The sequence below is a fragment of the Gracilinanus agilis genome, chromosome 4 (assembly GCF_016433145.1).
Source record: "Gracilinanus agilis isolate LMUSP501 chromosome 4, AgileGrace, whole genome shotgun sequence".
In the NCBI taxonomy this organism is placed as follows: domain Eukaryota; kingdom Metazoa; phylum Chordata; class Mammalia; order Didelphimorphia; family Didelphidae; genus Gracilinanus; species Gracilinanus agilis.
Genome location: NC_058133.1, coordinates 34,572,986 through 34,589,714, shown reverse-complemented (window position 1 = coordinate 34,589,714; position 16,729 = coordinate 34,572,986). Strand labels below are relative to the sequence as shown.

The following is a 16,729-nucleotide window of genomic DNA, read 5'->3' as shown; positions in this document are numbered from 1 at the left end:
AGGGTACTAGGGTAGTTAGGACAAAGGCAGGATTTGGGGGGATGGATTATAGCAATGGTGCCAAACTCAAACAGAAAGGAAAGATCCATGCAGGCTGAATATTGACCTAAGCTTTAAAATGTAAAGTTATCTATGTTTTATTGTATTTTTATTTCACTAAATATTTCCCAAACCTATTTTAATCTAGCTGTACTTGGGAATGTGGCTATATGCAGCCCATGGGGCCCATGTTTGATACCTCCAGATACAGGATGAACTGGAGTGGGGAGAGACTTTAGGCAGGGAGATGCCCAGCAGGCTGTTGCAGTAGGCTAGGGGTGAGGAGATGAGGGTCTGCACTCTAGGGTGGTGGCAGTGTCACTGGAAAGAAGGAGGCATGTGGAAAAGATGGCGGGATGGTAAAACCCACAGGCCTTGGTAACAGATTGGATATGGGGAGACCATGACTGGGAGAGAATTGAAAGTAGAGAAAGACACAGAGGTTGTGCTCTTGGATTATTGGGAGGAAGGTGGTACCCTCGATAGTAAGAGGGGAGTTTGGAATCGGGAGGTCTGAGGAGGAAGATAATGAGTTCAGCTTTGGACGTGTTAAGTTTAAAATGTCTATGAGATACCCAGTTTGAAATGCCTAATAGCAGCTGGAGATCTGAGACCGGAGTTCAGCAGTTAGATTAAGATTGGATATATAAGAATCACCAGCATAGAGATGACCATTGAATCTATGGGAGCTGATGAGATCTCCAAGAGAAACAGAGAGAGAAGAGAAGAAGGGCCCAGGACAGAGCCCTGGGGGATGGCCAAAGTTAGTGGCTGGGATCTGGATGAAGATTCAGCAAAGAAGACAGAGAAGAAATTGTCAGACAAGTGGGAGGAGAACCAGGATGAATTGTGTCCCCAAAGCCTAGAGAGAAGAGAGTATCTAGGAGAAGAGGGTGATCGACAGTGTTTAATGTTACTGGATTCAAGTGAACAACAAACAGGAAGGATGAAAATTGGAAAAGGCCATTAGATTTAGTGATTAAGAGATCACTAGTTACTTTGAAGAGAACAGTTTCAATTGAGTAAGATCAGAAGCCTGACTAAAGAGGGTTTATCTAGAGTGGAGAGAGAAACTGGAGGCAGTTTCTACAAGAATTTTAGCCAAGAGGGGGAGGAGAGATATAGGAAGAGAGCTAGCAGGAATTTTAAGATAAAGTGAATCAGAACAGGGGAGTCCTGGGTATGTTTTATAGGCGGCCGGGAAGCAGAGAAGAGACATCATATTAGAGAGCAGTTGACTGGAGAAGTTGGAAGGAGATGAAATCAAAGGGTTAGATAATGGGTTGCAGTGAAGAGGGGTTGACTCTGGCAAGAAGGTCTGTGTTTTTGTGTGACAGAGTGAAGGAGGACAATATAGGGGAAAGATCTGAGTGAAGTAAGTTGATGAGAAAGGGGGGAGGGAGGGGAGCTCTTCAGCAGAGCAGTTTGGGCATGAGGTGGAGAAGAGAAGTTCTGGAAACTTCATTGAGAAAAGTTGAATGCGGAATTACTTAGGGGAGAGAATTGCTGAGTTGCAGTGAGGGCTCAGGCAGAGGGTTTGTGAAGGTCTTAGAGCTTCCCAGAATCCCAGAGCAGGACCAGCCAGATTCTAGTGTTATCCTAGGGAACTGGCAAGGATGCTTACTGCCCTAATCAGTTGTGTCTAACTCTTCTTGACCCAATCTCGGCTGCGGGGTTTTCTTGTCAGATACTGGACTGATTTGTCATTTATTTCTCCAGCGGATTAAGGTAGACAGAGGTTAAGTGACTTGCCCAGAGTCATACAGTTATTAAGCGTCTGAGACAGGATTTGAATTTAGATACTCCTGACTTCAGGCATAGGGTTCCATCCATTGTGTCACCCAGCTGCTCTGATCTAGCGGCAGCATCCCTGTTGCTGCATCTCCCCTAAATGGACATGAAGCCTCTGCGGGAAGGCTTCCAATGACAGGGCTCACTCCCCTTCTACTTGGGGACAAAGGTCAGCGTTTAGAGGTTCTCGCTGCCCTTTGGGCCGGTTTTGGTTCTGGTTCTTGCCCCTTCCCCCTTCCTGCCGTCGGGGTCCCGCACATCCCAGGCCTGGGTCAACAAGGACGCTTCAGATGAGCAAGCGGAGCTGAGTCCTTACAGATGGGGAAACTGAGTCCAGCCCAGTTTTTGAGGGGGCGGGGCATATAGGAGCACAGTCGAGAAAAGGCAGAAGCACGGGAAGGGCGGGGCTGCGTGATCCCGCCCATGCCCCCCCCCTTCCTTCCCTTATTCTCCCGCCCCTTGTCACGCCCCCAATCTCCCTTTCCCACTACTCTCTCCAGGTATAGTCCCGGCTCCTCCCTCTTTGACTCCCCTCCCCCTCCAGCCCCGCCCTACCCTGTGACCCAGCCCCTTTGCCTCCCTTCCAGTCCCCGCCTCCGCGCTTGCCCTCTGGACTCCATTTCCCAGGGTCTCCCGCGGTGGGGTCCTGGAGAGGCGGGTATCTCTTGGCGGATGCCTGAGCGGAAGACCTTATCAGCCCCGGCGCGTCACGGACAACCATTAGCGCGAGGACCCCGGGCCTCCCTCCTCCGGGGCGCCCGCCCGGCCGGCCTGGCCGAGAGTCCGAGAGGACGCGGGAGGGAGGGCGGGAGGGGGCGGACGGACGGAGGGCCGGGGAGGGGCGGCGGGCGCGGAGCGGAGCTCGGCAGAGTGGGCGGCGGGGTGCGGAGGGCGCAGAGCCCGAGGAGCGGCGGCAGCGGCGGCGGCCCGGCCCCGGGGAGGTAGCAGAGGCAGCCCGGAGGGCAGCTCAGAGGAGGCGGCGGCGGAGTTGGAGGAGGAGGAGGGGGAGGAGGTGGCGCCCCGACCCCCTCCCGCCCGCCCCCGCCCGCACTGTGCGCGCCCCCGCCATGCCCGCCCTGGCCCCGCCTCCGGGCGCCCAGAGGGGTGTAGACGAGGTGTAGACGGCCCGCTGCTGGTGTAGACGCCCCGCCCCGCCCGCGGCCCGACATGGAGCAGCGGCGGGAGGAGCCGCCCCCGGGCCCGCAGGGCTCTGGGCCTGGCCCTGGCCCCAGCGTGCAGCCATCCCCGCCGCTGGACTTCACCGTGGAGAACGTGGAGAAGGTGAGTCGGGGCACGTGGCGGGTTCAGGGCAGGAGAGGGTATGGCCCCCTGGCACCCGGCCTCAGTACGCACAGGGGTCACTAGGGTGGGCATGGCCTGGGGCAGCCTACGTCCTCAGGCACCAGCTGAGAAGATGAGGCACATGAGATTCCCAGCCCCAAGTGGTGGTCAGGGGCAACTCAGGGCACCAGCTCGAGCCCTGGCACTCCTGGCAGGGGTGGGCATGGCCAGGGGCAGCCGTGATGACTGGTGCGAGGTTGCCCTGGCACCCTGGGTCATGGTGGGCATGACAAGCTCCGTGTAAATCGGCAGCCCCAAGCACGAGGCTCCAAGGGGGCTGGCCCTAGCATCCCTGGACCGCTGTGGAGTGGCCAGTCACAGTCCGGATTGTCAGTGGGCAGCCAGGCTGCATCTCCCTTTGGTGGGGCAGACCCTTCCTGTTTTAGAATCAGAGGGGATGATTCTTGGGCCCTCAGCCCCAAAGCGCCATTCTGAAAGCTCCTACCTTGGCACCCAGGGAGCCCCAACCCAGGGGGTTTCTTAGGGCTGGCTTCCTGCCCCATCACCCAGTCACTCACCCACCTCCTCCTGCAGAAGATGACTGTTCAGGCTTTTGCTAGTGTAAACTGAGGATACAGAGATCTCCAAGAGGGAGTCAGAGTGAGTGTGGGGATGCTAGGGAAAAAGGCTCCCCAGGGTCCTTATCCCTAGGCCCCTGGTCAATGCCTAGAAGATACCTTCACTGCCAGGAATGAGTGGCTAGCATCTCTAGGTATCTTCAGCTCACACCAAGGATTTGCTGGTCTAGGCCCTAAAGAAGAAAAGTGAGCAAAGGTCCCTGTCCTCCCCTCTGGCCCCCCAGGACTCCTGGGCCTTCTTCCATTGTTCTGTGTGGCAGCTTTCTGGAGCCAGAGTCCTGCCTGTAGGCCTGGCCAGCCTTGAGGGGGCCAAATGAATGGGAAGCCAGTGGCTGAGCTCAGGGGTCCAGGAGAGAGTGAAAGGAAAGGCATCTGAGACCAGCAAGGGTAGGATTATCTTTTGCCATTTCCATTAGGCCACCATGAGGTGGGCAATGAAACTAGCCCGAGAATGGAGGAGTTGCCATCACTGATTTGCCCTGAGCTGGGTCTTACCCTCCTTGAGGAAGAGGCTGTTTATGAGGCCTCCCACCTCCCTGCCTGCAGGTCCTTCGAGATGGTCTTTCTCTAGCCCTTTCCTAGGCTCCTTGACTCTTCTAGGGTCTTGCCACAGAGTGCCCCATCCTCTTTTGATGGTGGTAGTCCTCCCTACCCTGTTCTTCCCCTTCTTTTGCCACCTCAGAGTAGAGTCTAGCTAGACCTGTGCTCTAGGCTCCAGGACTGTCTGCTGTGGGCTGGCACTTCCCAGCTCCCTGCTGGGATTAGGGACTTGAAAGGAAAGGGGCAGACAGCCAGCCAACCCTACAGACACTGCTGCTCCACAAGCTTTCACTGTGTCTCCTAGGTGTGTCCAGACAACATGCTTTGAGGAGGAAGAAGGCCTTAGAGGGGCTCATGTCAGCCAGGCTTGGTGTCATTCTTTGGCCCCAAGAGCCTCTTGCACACAGACCCCTGTCACCCAGAGGGCTCTGGCAGAAGGGAGTCATTTGGGAATCAAGCAGCCAGCAACTGTGCCAGGGCTTCTAGGAGAGTCCAGGGTCTTCTCCCTGCCTTTCAGCCCATCCCTGTGACTCCCTCAGGCCCTGGCATCCCTTGGCCAGTCTCACTCTTGCAGCCTTGCTGTCTTTGACCATGATATCAGAGGGTTGTAGAACTTAGAACTGGAAAGTCTTTTAGGCTGTTGAGTCTAAGACCCTTGTTCTGCCAGTGAGGCCCTGAGGCCCAGGTAGGGTAAGATACTGGCCAAAGTCCCATAGGGATGAAGTCACAGGGCTAAGATTTGAACCCAAGACTCCTGGAGTCCTCATAATCCAGTGTTCTGTTCCTGGGGTGGGGAGAAGGGGCAGGAAGCTCCTCAGGAGTCAAGATTTCCTCCCCAAGAGTACTCGTTTTCTAGGGCAGCTTGATTCAGAGAGGGCTTAGATTTAAAACCCAACTCATGCCATGGGCAGTTCCCTTTCCCTCCCTGGACCTGAGGACATTGGATCAGATGACTCCCCAGGGTTCTTCCAGTTCTAGAGTGTTCTAAGACTCAGCATCCCCTTTCCTTCCTGTCTTTAGCTGAGGTTTTCCTGGCCTGGCACCCCTCTCTCTGAGCTGGCTGTGGTGTGGAGTGCCAAGGAAACTTGCCACACCAGACAGAATGCTGGAGGAGGGCAGCCAGGGTGGAGCAGGGCCTGGGAGAAACCCCTGGAGACTTCAGGGCAGACCCCAGAACTGACCTGAGCATCCCAGAGCCCGGGCTACAGAAGAGGACATGGGGGCAGAGCCAGGAGCACTGTTGGGAGAGGGTGCAAAGGGTCAGTTAGGCTGCAAGGCAAGAAAAGGGGCCTCTCTCAGGCGTTCTCAGTAAATACCAGATGTTTACAGAGGTGGGCATGTTACTGAGTCTCTGTGCTTTAGACACTCTCAGAACAGACAGGGTGTTGATGGATCCATTTGGGGAGTCTCATCTAAGAGTTCCCTGTACCAGAAACATCAGGGGTCCGGCTCCTGCTCCTGTCCCCATACAAAGTAGTTGCAGACTGAGAGGCATTACTAGCAGCAGGGGGAATCGGGAAGATGGTTCTGGAGGCAGCGGCTCTGGGGAGGAAGGCTTGGCCGTGGAAGAGCTGGCCACGAGGGGAGTGGGTCTTGTCATGTGATCTGGGGCAGGCATGCAGGGCAGAGAAGGCCAGGGAGGCTGCCCTGTGCTGACACCCGCTATCCTGCGCTCCCATCCTCCCCAGGCCCTTCACCAGCTCTACTATGACCCTAACATCGAGAACAAGAACCTGGCCCAGAAGTGGCTGATGCAGGCCCAGGTCTCTCCTCAGGCCTGGCATTTCAGCTGGCAACTGCTGCAGCCCGACAAGGTGCCGGAGATCCAGTACTTTGGGGCCAGCGCCCTGCACATCAAGATCTCCCGCTACTGGAGCGACATCCCGGCCGACCAGTACGAGAGCCTGAAGGCTCAGCTCTTCGCACACATCAGCCGCTTTGCCAGCGGCTCCAAGATCGTGCTGACTCGGCTGTGTGTGGCGCTGGCCTCTCTGGCCCTCAGCATGATGCCGGAGGCCTGGCCCTGCGCCGTGGCGGACATGGTGCGCCTGTTCCAGGCCGAGGCCTCCCCCGGCGACGGGCAGGGCCGCTGCTTGGCCCTGCTGGAGCTCTTGACTGTGCTGCCCGAGGAGTTCCAGACCAGCCGGCTGCCCCAGTACCGCAAGAACCAGGTGCGGGCCATGCTGGCGCAGGAGTGCGGGGCCATCTTCCCGCTGCTGGAGCAGCTGCTGCAGCAGCCCAGCCTGCCCAGTGCCATCAAGCAGAAGGCGCTCAAGTGCTTCTCCAGCTGGGTGCCCCTGGAGGTGCCCCTGCTGGACTGTGAGCGGCTGATCCAGGCCGCCTTTAGCGCCCTGCGGGACCCTGAGCTCTTCGACAGCAGCGTGGAGGCCATCGTCAATGCCATCTCCCAGCCCGACGCCCAGAGGTGAGTGCCGCTCGCCGCCCGTCTGGCCGATGACAGACGGGAGGTGACTTGCTTTGGGTGGCATTGCTTATACAGGTAGGAACTCGAACCCAAGCCCAGCGGGAGGCAGCTGGTGTGTGGTGGATAGAATGCCAAGCATGAAGTCGGGAAGACTCGAGTTCAAATCTGGTCTCAGACACTTACTCGCTGTGTGACCCTGGGCAAGTCACTGAACTTCTGTTTGCCTCCTTTCCTCAGCTCTGCGCTGAGGATGATAAATGGGGCTGATGGTCGCACTAACCTTGCAGGGCCGAGAGGATCAAATGAGATAATGCTTGTTAGAAGTGCCCGCCTGCACGTGTGGCAGGAGCTCCTGGCTGCCGCTCCCTCCCTCCCCCCAGGGCCCAGCCCGGAGAGGCCCCGAAGGCTCCGTGTGGGCAGGCTGGGGAGGGGGCTGTCCTCTGGGAGCTGCAGCCAGGCCTGCCATTCCGGGCCTTGCCAGGCATCCGGATGATGCCCGTCCTCCCCCAAGGAGGGAGCCCACGACTGTCTGAGCTCCCATTGGCTGATGTTCCCTTGGTTGCTTAGCAACACTCCCCATTTTCTCCGCTCGCCTCTCAGAGCTCTAATTGCAGGTCTGGGTTGAGCTCAGTGTGAGAGGCAGCCAGGAAGTCAGGTGCTGCTGCCGCCGCCGCTGCTGCTGCTGCCACTGCCACTGCCATCACCCCCCACAGCCCAAGGGGCTGAGCCCTGCCCCCAACTTGGGGAGGCAGCAGGGAGAACAGGCGGCCTCCCCAGGGGCTGTCAGCCTGCCTTACCCTGGCCCAGCCTGTCCATCCCAGCCCCACATACTGCCCTTGCCCATGCTCACCCACTCTGCCTCGCTGTAGCAGCCTGGGCTGACCTCTCTGCCAGGCTTTGGGCCTCCCTGAGAAGGGAGGGGAATGGCCTGGCCTGCCTCGGGCATCCACATGAGCCCTATCCCCGGAGCCCTGGCTCTTTCCTGCTCTGGATGTTCATCCTAGAGTAGGGGAACCCTCCCACTTCCCCTCAGGGGTGTCACTCTCCTCTCCCCACCCCCCCAACCTGTCCTGTCCTCCCCTCCTTCCATCTCTCTCCCTCCCTCCTCCTCCACAGCTGCTGCTACCCATCACTGGGTTTTCCTGTGCCAAGACAACAAGTCTTTGAAGTGTATTTTTAGTCCTGGTATAGCACATCAGCCGAGGGTGAGGGGGCAGGGTAGGGGCATTGAGAGAGTGAGAAGAAAGACTCCTAAGACCTCCTGGGCTAGGCCCAGCTTGGAGGAAACTTGTGCCACATTTCCTTTTGCTTCGTCAGCAGACATTCAAAAATTAAAAATTTATGCAGACCGTACATTGCTTTGTGCTCAGGCCCCCGGGGCCCCCACCTTCCCTGATTGCCTCTCTGTCCTACTTGGGTCTCCAGGTTTCTAAAGAGATGGGTGAGTGAGCTTGGCTAGCCTCCCCTCAGGCTGTGGCCATGTCTCAGAGCCCTTCCCCCAGGTGTGCCCTGAGCTCCAGGCTAGGGGGCAGGAGACCCAGGTTTTGTCTATCATCCACTGCATTACTTGGGACAAGTCGCTTGTTTTCTGGGCCCTTGTTTCCTTCCCTTATAAACTGTGGATAATCTAGCCTGCCTCACCTTTCTCAGGGGTTCTGAGTAGAGTGCTTGCAGCGCACCAGGCGTTGCCCATCACTGGCAAGCCCATGCTGGGCAATGGCTGAAGGCTCTCATTGTCTGTGGGACCTTGGGTGTCAGGGCAGCAAGGGGTGACGCCATCTCCACTGGCACCAAGAGGAACGAATGCTCTGGGACAGAGCTTGGGGGAGGGGGAGAAGGGGAGGGAGCTTAGCCTCCCCACCCCTAGGCTGGAGAGAACTTGTAGCTTAGTGTTCAGTGCCTAGGGGCAGCTACCACCCTTGTCCTTTGCCAGCCTCTCTGACCTGTTCTCTCTTCCTCTTCCCCCCATCCATGAGTTGCCATGGAAATGCCACCCATGGTGGCAGCCCAGCCTTCTTCAGGGAAATCAGCTCTCCTTGACCCAGTCTGGGTATGGAAACCCAGGCTTTGCTGTTGCCCTGACCCAGGCACATTGGGTCCTAAGGGTGGCCTCCCTGGTGAGCAGGTGTCCTTGCCCAGAGTTTTCCTGTGGAGACATTGCCAGCTTGGGAGGGGAGAGTGATCTCTGGGATCACAGGCAGTAGAAGGCTGAGCTCAAGGTTGGACATGCTCCTCTTCCATTGTTCTAGTACCTTTCTTCAGAAGCCTTTTGGAAAAGTGCTTGTTCATCCATCCATGGATATTCCTCTCTGTGGACTCAGTGCCCCACAGGGTGGAGTAGGGTGTGCTACAGAGGCCTGGCCTTGGGGCAGAGGGGTTTTTGGGGTAAGGTCCTGACCCCTTCTTGGGCAGGGGAAGCAGGTAGAAGAGACTTGGCAGAGTCTTGGTCTCTCCTTGGTAGGGGAGGAAGAGATTATGGGGTTCTGGTCACTCTCTGGGGGCAAGAGGAGACTTGTAGGGTCTTGGCCTCTTCCCTTTAGAGAGTTCTGGTTGAGGACCCCTTGGAGGTCTGTGGCTAAGAATATGGGAGAGCCTCAGGTGGTTGTCCCCACAGGTATGTGAACACATTGCTCAAGCTGATCCCCCTGGTGCTGGGGCTGCAGGAGCAGCTTCGACAGGCAGTACAGAATGGGGACATGGAGACGTCTCATGGGATCTGCCGAGTTGCTGTGGCCCTGGGGGAGAACCATTCCAGGTGAGACCCAGGGACACGTGGAGAGAGGAGAGCCATGGCAATGGTAGATGAAATGTGGGGGTGTGAAGCCAGTTGCATTGGCATGGATAATGAGGCCCGAGTCAGTAGCAAATGAGAAGTGAGCCCTTTTTCTGAATGGCAGGTTTGTGCTGTGCTAGCCTGTTAAGAAACAGAGCAGGAGACCATGGTGCCGAGGACAGCACTGTGTTGGCAGACAGGGAGGCCTAGTTAGAATCCCCCAGGGAGCAGCAAAGCAAGGGTAGGGCAAGCCATGGTAATTCCAAGGGGCAGGAGGAGGATTAAGAAAGGGTCAGGGCAAGAGAAGGGAGGGAGGAAGGGCTGCTCCACAGTTCCTTTGCTTTTATTATTTTCCTCTGATGAGGAGAATAATCTCGGGACTGAAAAAGACAGAGCAAAAATGGGAGTTGAAACCAAGGATAAGTAAGGAGATTTTCAGAGAATACCTGGCTGCCTTTGATGAGTTTGTGTTTTAAGACCTACATGGATTTCTCTGATGGCCCTGAAAGAACTGGCAAGTGTGATCATTAAGTTGATTAGCAGTGAAATTTGAGATCCTGGAGAATGCCAGAGGGACAGGAGAGGCTCAGATACCTCAATTTCCCTAAAAGAGAAGTCGTCAGAGTCTGTCATCTCTCAGCCAGGGAGCTTGACTTCAGTTCCTGGCAAACTTCTCCAGTGGTGAACGGGGGGCCAAAGGCTCACCGAATTGGTTACCAGATTGGGGGAGAGCATAGCACATGATCATCTCTTTAGCAACTCCAGTGGGTAAAGTGGTGAGATTTGAGCTAGACCAGAGCAGTCTTGGGAATTTGAAACCAGTTGAAGGTCCCGACCCTAGACATAGTCACTAATGGTTTGACGTCAGCTTGGCTGAAGGTCTCCAGTGGCATGCCCCAGGGAACTGTCCCTAGCACTGAGCTATTTAATAATTGTGTCAGAGACTTGTGCTTAGAAAATATGCAGATGCCGAAAAGCTAGAATGGATAGGTTGTGAACAAGGCAGGGTGATCTAGAAGCCTAGACTGTTGAGCTGCCTCTTAGGAGAGGAAATGTAATGAGTTTAAAACTGAAGCCTTATGCTTGGGTTCTGACACTAGGGGAATACCATGCTTAGAAAGCTGTGGATCAGAAAGAAGGGTCTGGGGGTTTGAGTGGCCTTCAGGCCGACCATGAGTCAGCAGCCCAAGATGCCAGCCAGGATAGTCAGGGTCATAGTAGGCTATGTTAAGCAGGCAGAGTCCCACCAGGCTCTTCAGGTCAGCACTCTGTTGAGAGCTATACAGTTTAACAAGGCCATTCATCAGTTGGAATGCATCCCCACTCTGGGAGGGCAAAAGGCATAAAGACCAGAACATGATCCATTCGGCTCATCAGACATACTTCTGAGCCCTCACTGTGTGCTAAGCACTGGGAATGGATTAAAAAATGAGCTCACACTCTGATTTTTTAATGTTTAAGTGCCCACTCTGTGCCAAACACCATGCTAAATGCTGGAGTTGAGTTGCAGAGCAAATGGCAAGACCCAGGATCTAGAAGGCATAGGGGCAGGGCTGGTGAAAAGGCCCAGGGGTCTTAAATCTCATTGGGGAATAGGTTTTGACAAATGGGTCTGTGGTGAGGAAGTGGAAGCAACTCTTGTTCAGAGTTGGGCCAAGATAAGGAGGAAAGACTTAGGACAGTAGCTTGAGGGGTCCATAGGATCAGAATGGGTCATGGGTAAAGACCTGACCGTGTCTGTGGCAGCAGAATTAAGTGGATAAGGACGGTTGAACATGGGGATTGACCAGGCATGAACTAAGGGGCAGACTCCCAGATGGGACAGTTTGGAAGGAAGAAGAGCACAAATGGAAAGCTTGACTTTGGGGAAGAGAAGGCCAGAGAGCAAGGGAGGAGGCAGCATTCCCAGAGCAGCCTCAGTTTTCTCAGCAGAGTATGAATATGGTGTGAGTTCCTCAGCTAAGAGTGAATGAAGGGTAGGTCTGAGGAGAGCACAGGCTCTGGGAAGGGCAATGGCTACTCCAGGAGGAACCAGAGGATGGCCATGGAACCATGAAGGCCCAGCTGATCTCAAAGAACAGGGGCAAGTGAGACTGCCCCTAGCAGCAGCTCTTGAATCAGAAAGGCCACCACAGGTAATAGAGAAGAGCCCAGCATTGAGGTCAGGCTAAGTACATCTGGCAGTAATTGGACAAGGGGTTTGAGGGTTAGGGTCAGGATCAGCCTCTGAAGGGATGGTGATGAGCAGGTCAGATGGCCTGGGAGGCAGATGGGAGAGGATAGGGTCGAAGTGGGTCACATCAGGGTCCAACTTTCCCTCGGGGATGTGGAATCATCCAGGAAGATGGATGGGATGAGAGGCCACAAAATTGGAGAAGACATTGAAACTGAGGGCAGAGGTTGGAGTAGAGGAAACCACTGTCCAGGAGCAGAGAAGCTTGGGGCCCAAAGAAGACCAAATTGAGCAGTTGAATGAGTGACAAGTATAAAGAAATGCATCCTCAAGGGAAGGGGGGTGAGCTGTGATAGCAAAGGGGCTGGGTGGACCTAGAGTGGACCTCTTTATGGCTGAGTGCAGGGAATGGGGTGCAGTCTATTGAGGGCGGGTTTTCTATAAGGATAACGTAAAGAGACCCAGGTCAATGAGCACCTGTTAGCCATCCAATGGAGTTGTGTTTGGACAGAAGACTGGACTCTGAAGGGACCACCAGGGCTGGAGAAAACTGACCAGAAGAATCCCCAAACAAAATGGGTTGCCTTCAGGGGTGGGGTGGGATAGAAGCAGTTTCCTTCTCCCTTAGAGGACTATAATTAGTTCTGGGGGAACTGAGTCAGATCTGTCCCATCTCAGAGATTCCTCAGGAGGAAACTTGGCTCCTATCTCCTTGGCATCCTATCCCTCTGCTCCCTACCCCAGATAAGCCTCCTGTTGGGTGAACCCCCATTTCCCTGTGAGTCTTTGACCAGATAGAAGAACTTCCCCTTTGCCCCCTGTGCCAGGGCCCTGCTGGACCAGGTAGAGCACTGGCAAAGCTTCTTGGCCTTGGTCAACATGATCATGTTCTGTACGGGCATCCCTGGCCACTATCCAGTCAACGAGACCACCAGCTCCTTGACCCTCACTTTCTGGTATACCCTGCAGGTTAGTTTTCTGTTTCCTTTGGTGGGATGAGATTGGGGGGGGGGGGTGTCCAGTCTAGGGTTGGGAGCCCTGGGGGACACACATCATTAAACTTTCACTCTAAGGAGCCCTGAAGGTGAGATGGGGGGGGGGGTACAAGTGAGGTCAGGCGCAGGGGTCGGGGCAGGGTGGGAAGGGCAGGAATCTGGTTTGCAAACAAGTGAGGCTCCGGAGGGGTCCCACTGAATTTGACTCTACTTCCCTGACCACCCCCAGGATGATATCTTATCCCTGGAGGCGGAGAAGCAGGCCGTGTACCAGCAGCTGTACCGGCCAGTCTACTTCCACCTGGTGGATGTGCTCCTGCACAAGGCCCAGTTTCCAGCAGATGAAGAGTACAACTTCTGGTCATCCGATGAGAAGGAGCAGTTCCGGATCTACCGGTGAGCCGCTGACCCCTGATTGCTGGAAGGCTGCCTGAGGCCTGGGCAGGCTGGGTCCGTCTGGGTCTGTGTGTGGGCAGTCCCTAATGGCAGCTGTTCCTAGGGTGGACATTTCGGACACACTCATGTACGTCTACGAGATGCTGGGGGCGGAGCTCCTGAGTAACCTCTATGACAAGCTGGGCCGCCTGCTCACCAGCTCTGAGCAGCCTTGCTCCTGGCAGGTACTCCCCCATCCACAGCCTGCCTTGTCCTGTCTTCCCCCCNGCTGTACCGGCCAGTCTACTTCCACCTGGTGGATGTGCTCCTGCACAAGGCCCAGTTTCCAGCAGATGAAGAGTACAACTTCTGGTCATCCGATGAGAAGGAGCAGTTCCGGATCTACCGGTGAGCCGCTGACCCCTGATTGCTGGAAGGCTGCCTGAGGCCTGGGCAGGCTGGGGCCGTCTGGGTCTGTGTGTGGGCAGTCCCTAATGGCAGCTGTTCCTAGGGTGGACATTTCGGACACACTCATGTACGTCTACGAGATGCTGGGGGCGGAGCTCCTGAGTAACCTCTATGACAAGCTGGGCCGCCTGCTCACCAGCTCTGAGCAGCCTTGCTCCTGGCAGGTACTCCCCCATCCGCAGCCTGCCTTGTCCTGTCTTCCCCCCGTCCTTCCCCCACCGAACCTGGCTCTAAAAGGGCCTCCCCCCCCCCCAGTCCAGACACGCCTGGCATCGTTCTCCAGCCTCTGCACCCCTTGCCCTGCCGTGCCCTGGCCAGCCGCCCCTCACCCTCGTGCCTCCGGCCTGTCGTCCCCACAGCACACGGAGGCTCTGCTCTACGGCTTCCAGTCCATCGCGGAAACCATCGACGTCAACTACTCGGACGTGGTGCCGGGCCTCATCGGCCTCATCCCCCGCATCAGCATCAGTAATGTGCAGCTGGCGGACACCGTCATGTTCACCATCGGTGAGAGGCGGGTGGGCTCCGGGCACTGGGCTGCGGGGCCGGCACAGCCGTGGGGAGCCCCGCGGCACCTGCCCCATCCCTCCTCTTCTCCTCCCCAGGGGCCCTGTCCGAGTGGCTGGCAGACCACCCGGTCATGATTAACAACGTCCTGCCCCTCGTGCTTCATGCCCTGGGCAACCCGGAGCTCTCCGTGTCCTCCGTGTCCACCCTCAAGAAGATCTGCCGGGAGTGCAAGTATGACCTCCCTCCGTACGCAGCCAACATCGTGGCCGTGTCCCAGGTAGGGAACGAGCGTGGACGATGGGCTGGGGGGGCCGGGCTCCCCCCCACCCCTGCTGACAGCCATGTCGTTCTCTCCTCAGGATGTGCTGATGAAGCAGATTCACAAGGTATGGCCTTGGGCAGCAGCTGGGAGGCAGGGAGGACAGGATGGCTGCGGATGAGGGTGGGGAGGGGCCAGGCTCAGGGTCTAGCTGTGGAGCTTGGCTTTACCTGCAAAGTGATGGTGCTCCCTGGTCCTCTCACCTCCTGGCCTTTGGCCGCCGGCGTGGGGGCTCTTCTCCCAGCCCTGTCCCAGGGGCCGAGCACTCTCTGTTTTGGCCCACAGACAAGCCAGTGTATGTGGCTGATGCAGGCCCTAGGATTCCTGCTGTCAGCTCTGCAAGTAGAAGAGATTCTGAAAAACCTGCACTCCCTCATCACCCCCTACATCCAGCAGCTGGAGAAGCTGGCCGAGGAGATGGTGAGCGTGGGGGTGGGGTAGGTGGAAGAAGAAGGGGCTGCCTCGGGGGCTTGGCCACTCTTCTACCCTGTTCCCCATCTCCTATTGGATGCCTGTGGACACCAGTGCTTAATGTGTTCTCCACCTCCACAGCCCAACCCTTCCAACAAGCTGGCTATTGTCCACATCCTGGGGCTACTCTCAAACCTCTTCACTACTCTGGACATCAGTCACCATGAGGATGAGCATGAAGGCCCTGAGCTGAGGAAGCTGCCTATACCACAGGGACCCAATCCAGTGGGTGACACCCCTGCCCCTCTCCTTCACCCATTTTTTTCCTCCATTGCTGCTGCTTCTTCCCTTCCTTCCTCCAAGAAGTACCTCCCAGGCCTAATGTCTTCTAGAGCTCTTCTCCCCTTCTTCCTCTCTAGACTTGGGAGACCCTGGCAAGCAGAGAATCCCTAGCTAATCCTCCTTGCCCCTGTAGGCTGATGGTACTTTGCTGAGGCCCTCTGTCCCTTCTTCCCTTCTTTCTGTGCCCGAGGAAAATCTTCTTTGACTGGGCCTAGTACCAGATCTGAACCCTTCTGTAGCCTCTACACTAGTCCTGGTTGCCTATCCCTGGCTGATCCTCCATGCCTCTATAGCCCAATGATTCCCTGTTCACTCTCCCCGCCTCTCCCCCCAGGAAGATCCTCTCTCACCTGGTCCTTTTCCCCAGGTGGTGGTCGTACTACAACAAGTTTTCCAGCTTATCCAGAAGGTGCTGAGCAAGTGGTTAAATGATGCCCAAGTAGTTGAGGTAACTCGTCATCTCTGAAAAATCACAGAATTCAAGAACCCAGAGTCACTGAATCACCAGGCATTGATTAAGTTCTTTTTGAGAGCCAGAGATACAGGAAAGGGTCTGAGGGGCTCATACTCTGATGGGGGTGACAACCTGCAAATACCTATGTGTATATACAAGGTAGAGTTAGGGGAAGTTGGGGACAGTCTTAGGGAAGGCACCAGTGTCAAGAAGGATCAGGCAAGAGTTACAAAAAGTGGGTTCTGAGCTGAGACATGAAGGAAGCCAGAGGGCCAGGCAAAAGAGGTGGAGCTTCCTGGCCCATGCTGTAAGATAGAGTGAAGAGAAAGCCTTGAGTCTGGAGATAGTCTTGTGGGAGGAACAGCCCAGAGGCCAAGGCTGTTAGATGGTAGTGGGGAGTCTAGGAAGGTGGGCAGGGGCCAGGAAAGGAGTAATTAGCAGCTGCTGGAGTTTAGTGGGCGTGGGGGGTCAACACCTGATCAGACCTGACCTTTAGGAAGACCCTTTTACCACTGAGTGAAGGGTTAAATGGACTTGAGGTTGTTTCAGGGGTCTGGGTGAAAGTCGAAGGGGACCTCTCCTAGCCCAGTGTCTGTGTGAGTGGAGAGAAGACCAGGAGAAATGGTCTTAAAGCAGAAAGGAGACTACCAGGAAGATTCTACTACCCAGAAACTTCCATAGAGTCCCAGAGCAGCTGACCTCTTGTCCCAGATCCTGACATCTTCTGGGGGTTCTTACAGTCATAGAGTGAGGCAAACCTCTTCAAACAAACAGAATGGGCAAGCCTCTCTTGGGGGCTTCTGGAGAGTCACAGAATGGGCCATGCATCTTAGAGGAATTCCAAAGAACCACAGAGTGGACTAACCTGTCCTAGAGACCTTCCCAGAGCCACAGAGTTAGTCAGCATCTCCTGATTATCAGCTGAGGCCAACCTTTCTCAGAGGGGTCTTGAAGTTAAAAAGTCAACTAGCCTCTGTTAAGATGTCCTGAAGGCACAGCCTGTCTAGCCTTTCTTAGAGACTCCCTTACATATGCAGGACAGCCTAACTTCTTCTAGAGGACTCCGTTGACTCACAGTAGGCCAACTCCCAGAGACTCCAGTCCAATGAGCAGGCTAACCTCTCCTGATAGTTTCCCATCAAGCCCCAGAATAGGCTGACTTGTCATAGTCTCCTGTAATCATCAAAAGCTTATG

At 55.8% G+C, this 16,729-nt stretch overlaps 1 protein-coding gene across 3 annotated transcripts in view; it reads left to right on the top strand.

Moving 5' to 3' along the window:
- Nucleotides 1-2,874: 2,874 nt before the first annotated feature.
- IPO13 (importin 13) overlaps nucleotides 2,875-16,729 on the top strand; it is a 31,459-nt gene continuing 17,604 nt past the window's right edge. Inside the window, exons 1-13 of one of the 3 annotated variants that reach the window (XM_044676762.1) lie at nucleotides 2,875-3,111; nucleotides 5,978-6,714; nucleotides 9,329-9,469; nucleotides 12,488-12,629; nucleotides 12,885-12,959; nucleotides 13,347-13,438; nucleotides 13,542-13,662; nucleotides 13,858-14,005; nucleotides 14,104-14,285; nucleotides 14,368-14,394; nucleotides 14,613-14,747; nucleotides 14,880-15,023; nucleotides 15,448-15,528. In XM_044676762.1, the coding sequence (XP_044532697.1) occupies nucleotides 2,998-3,111; nucleotides 5,978-6,714; nucleotides 9,329-9,469; nucleotides 12,488-12,629; nucleotides 12,885-12,959; nucleotides 13,347-13,438; nucleotides 13,542-13,662; nucleotides 13,858-14,005; nucleotides 14,104-14,285; nucleotides 14,368-14,394; nucleotides 14,613-14,747; nucleotides 14,880-15,023; nucleotides 15,448-15,528 (2,139 nt within the window). In that variant the 5' untranslated portion in view covers nucleotides 2,875-2,997. Of the gene's footprint in view, nucleotides 3,112-5,977; nucleotides 6,715-9,328; nucleotides 9,470-12,487; nucleotides 12,630-12,884; nucleotides 13,052-13,154; nucleotides 13,276-13,346; nucleotides 13,439-13,541; nucleotides 13,663-13,857; nucleotides 14,006-14,103; nucleotides 14,286-14,367; nucleotides 14,395-14,612; nucleotides 14,748-14,879; nucleotides 15,024-15,447; nucleotides 15,529-16,729 lie in introns of all 3 variants that reach the window. The other 2 variants (XM_044676761.1, XM_044676763.1) reach the window with 2 other exon arrangements.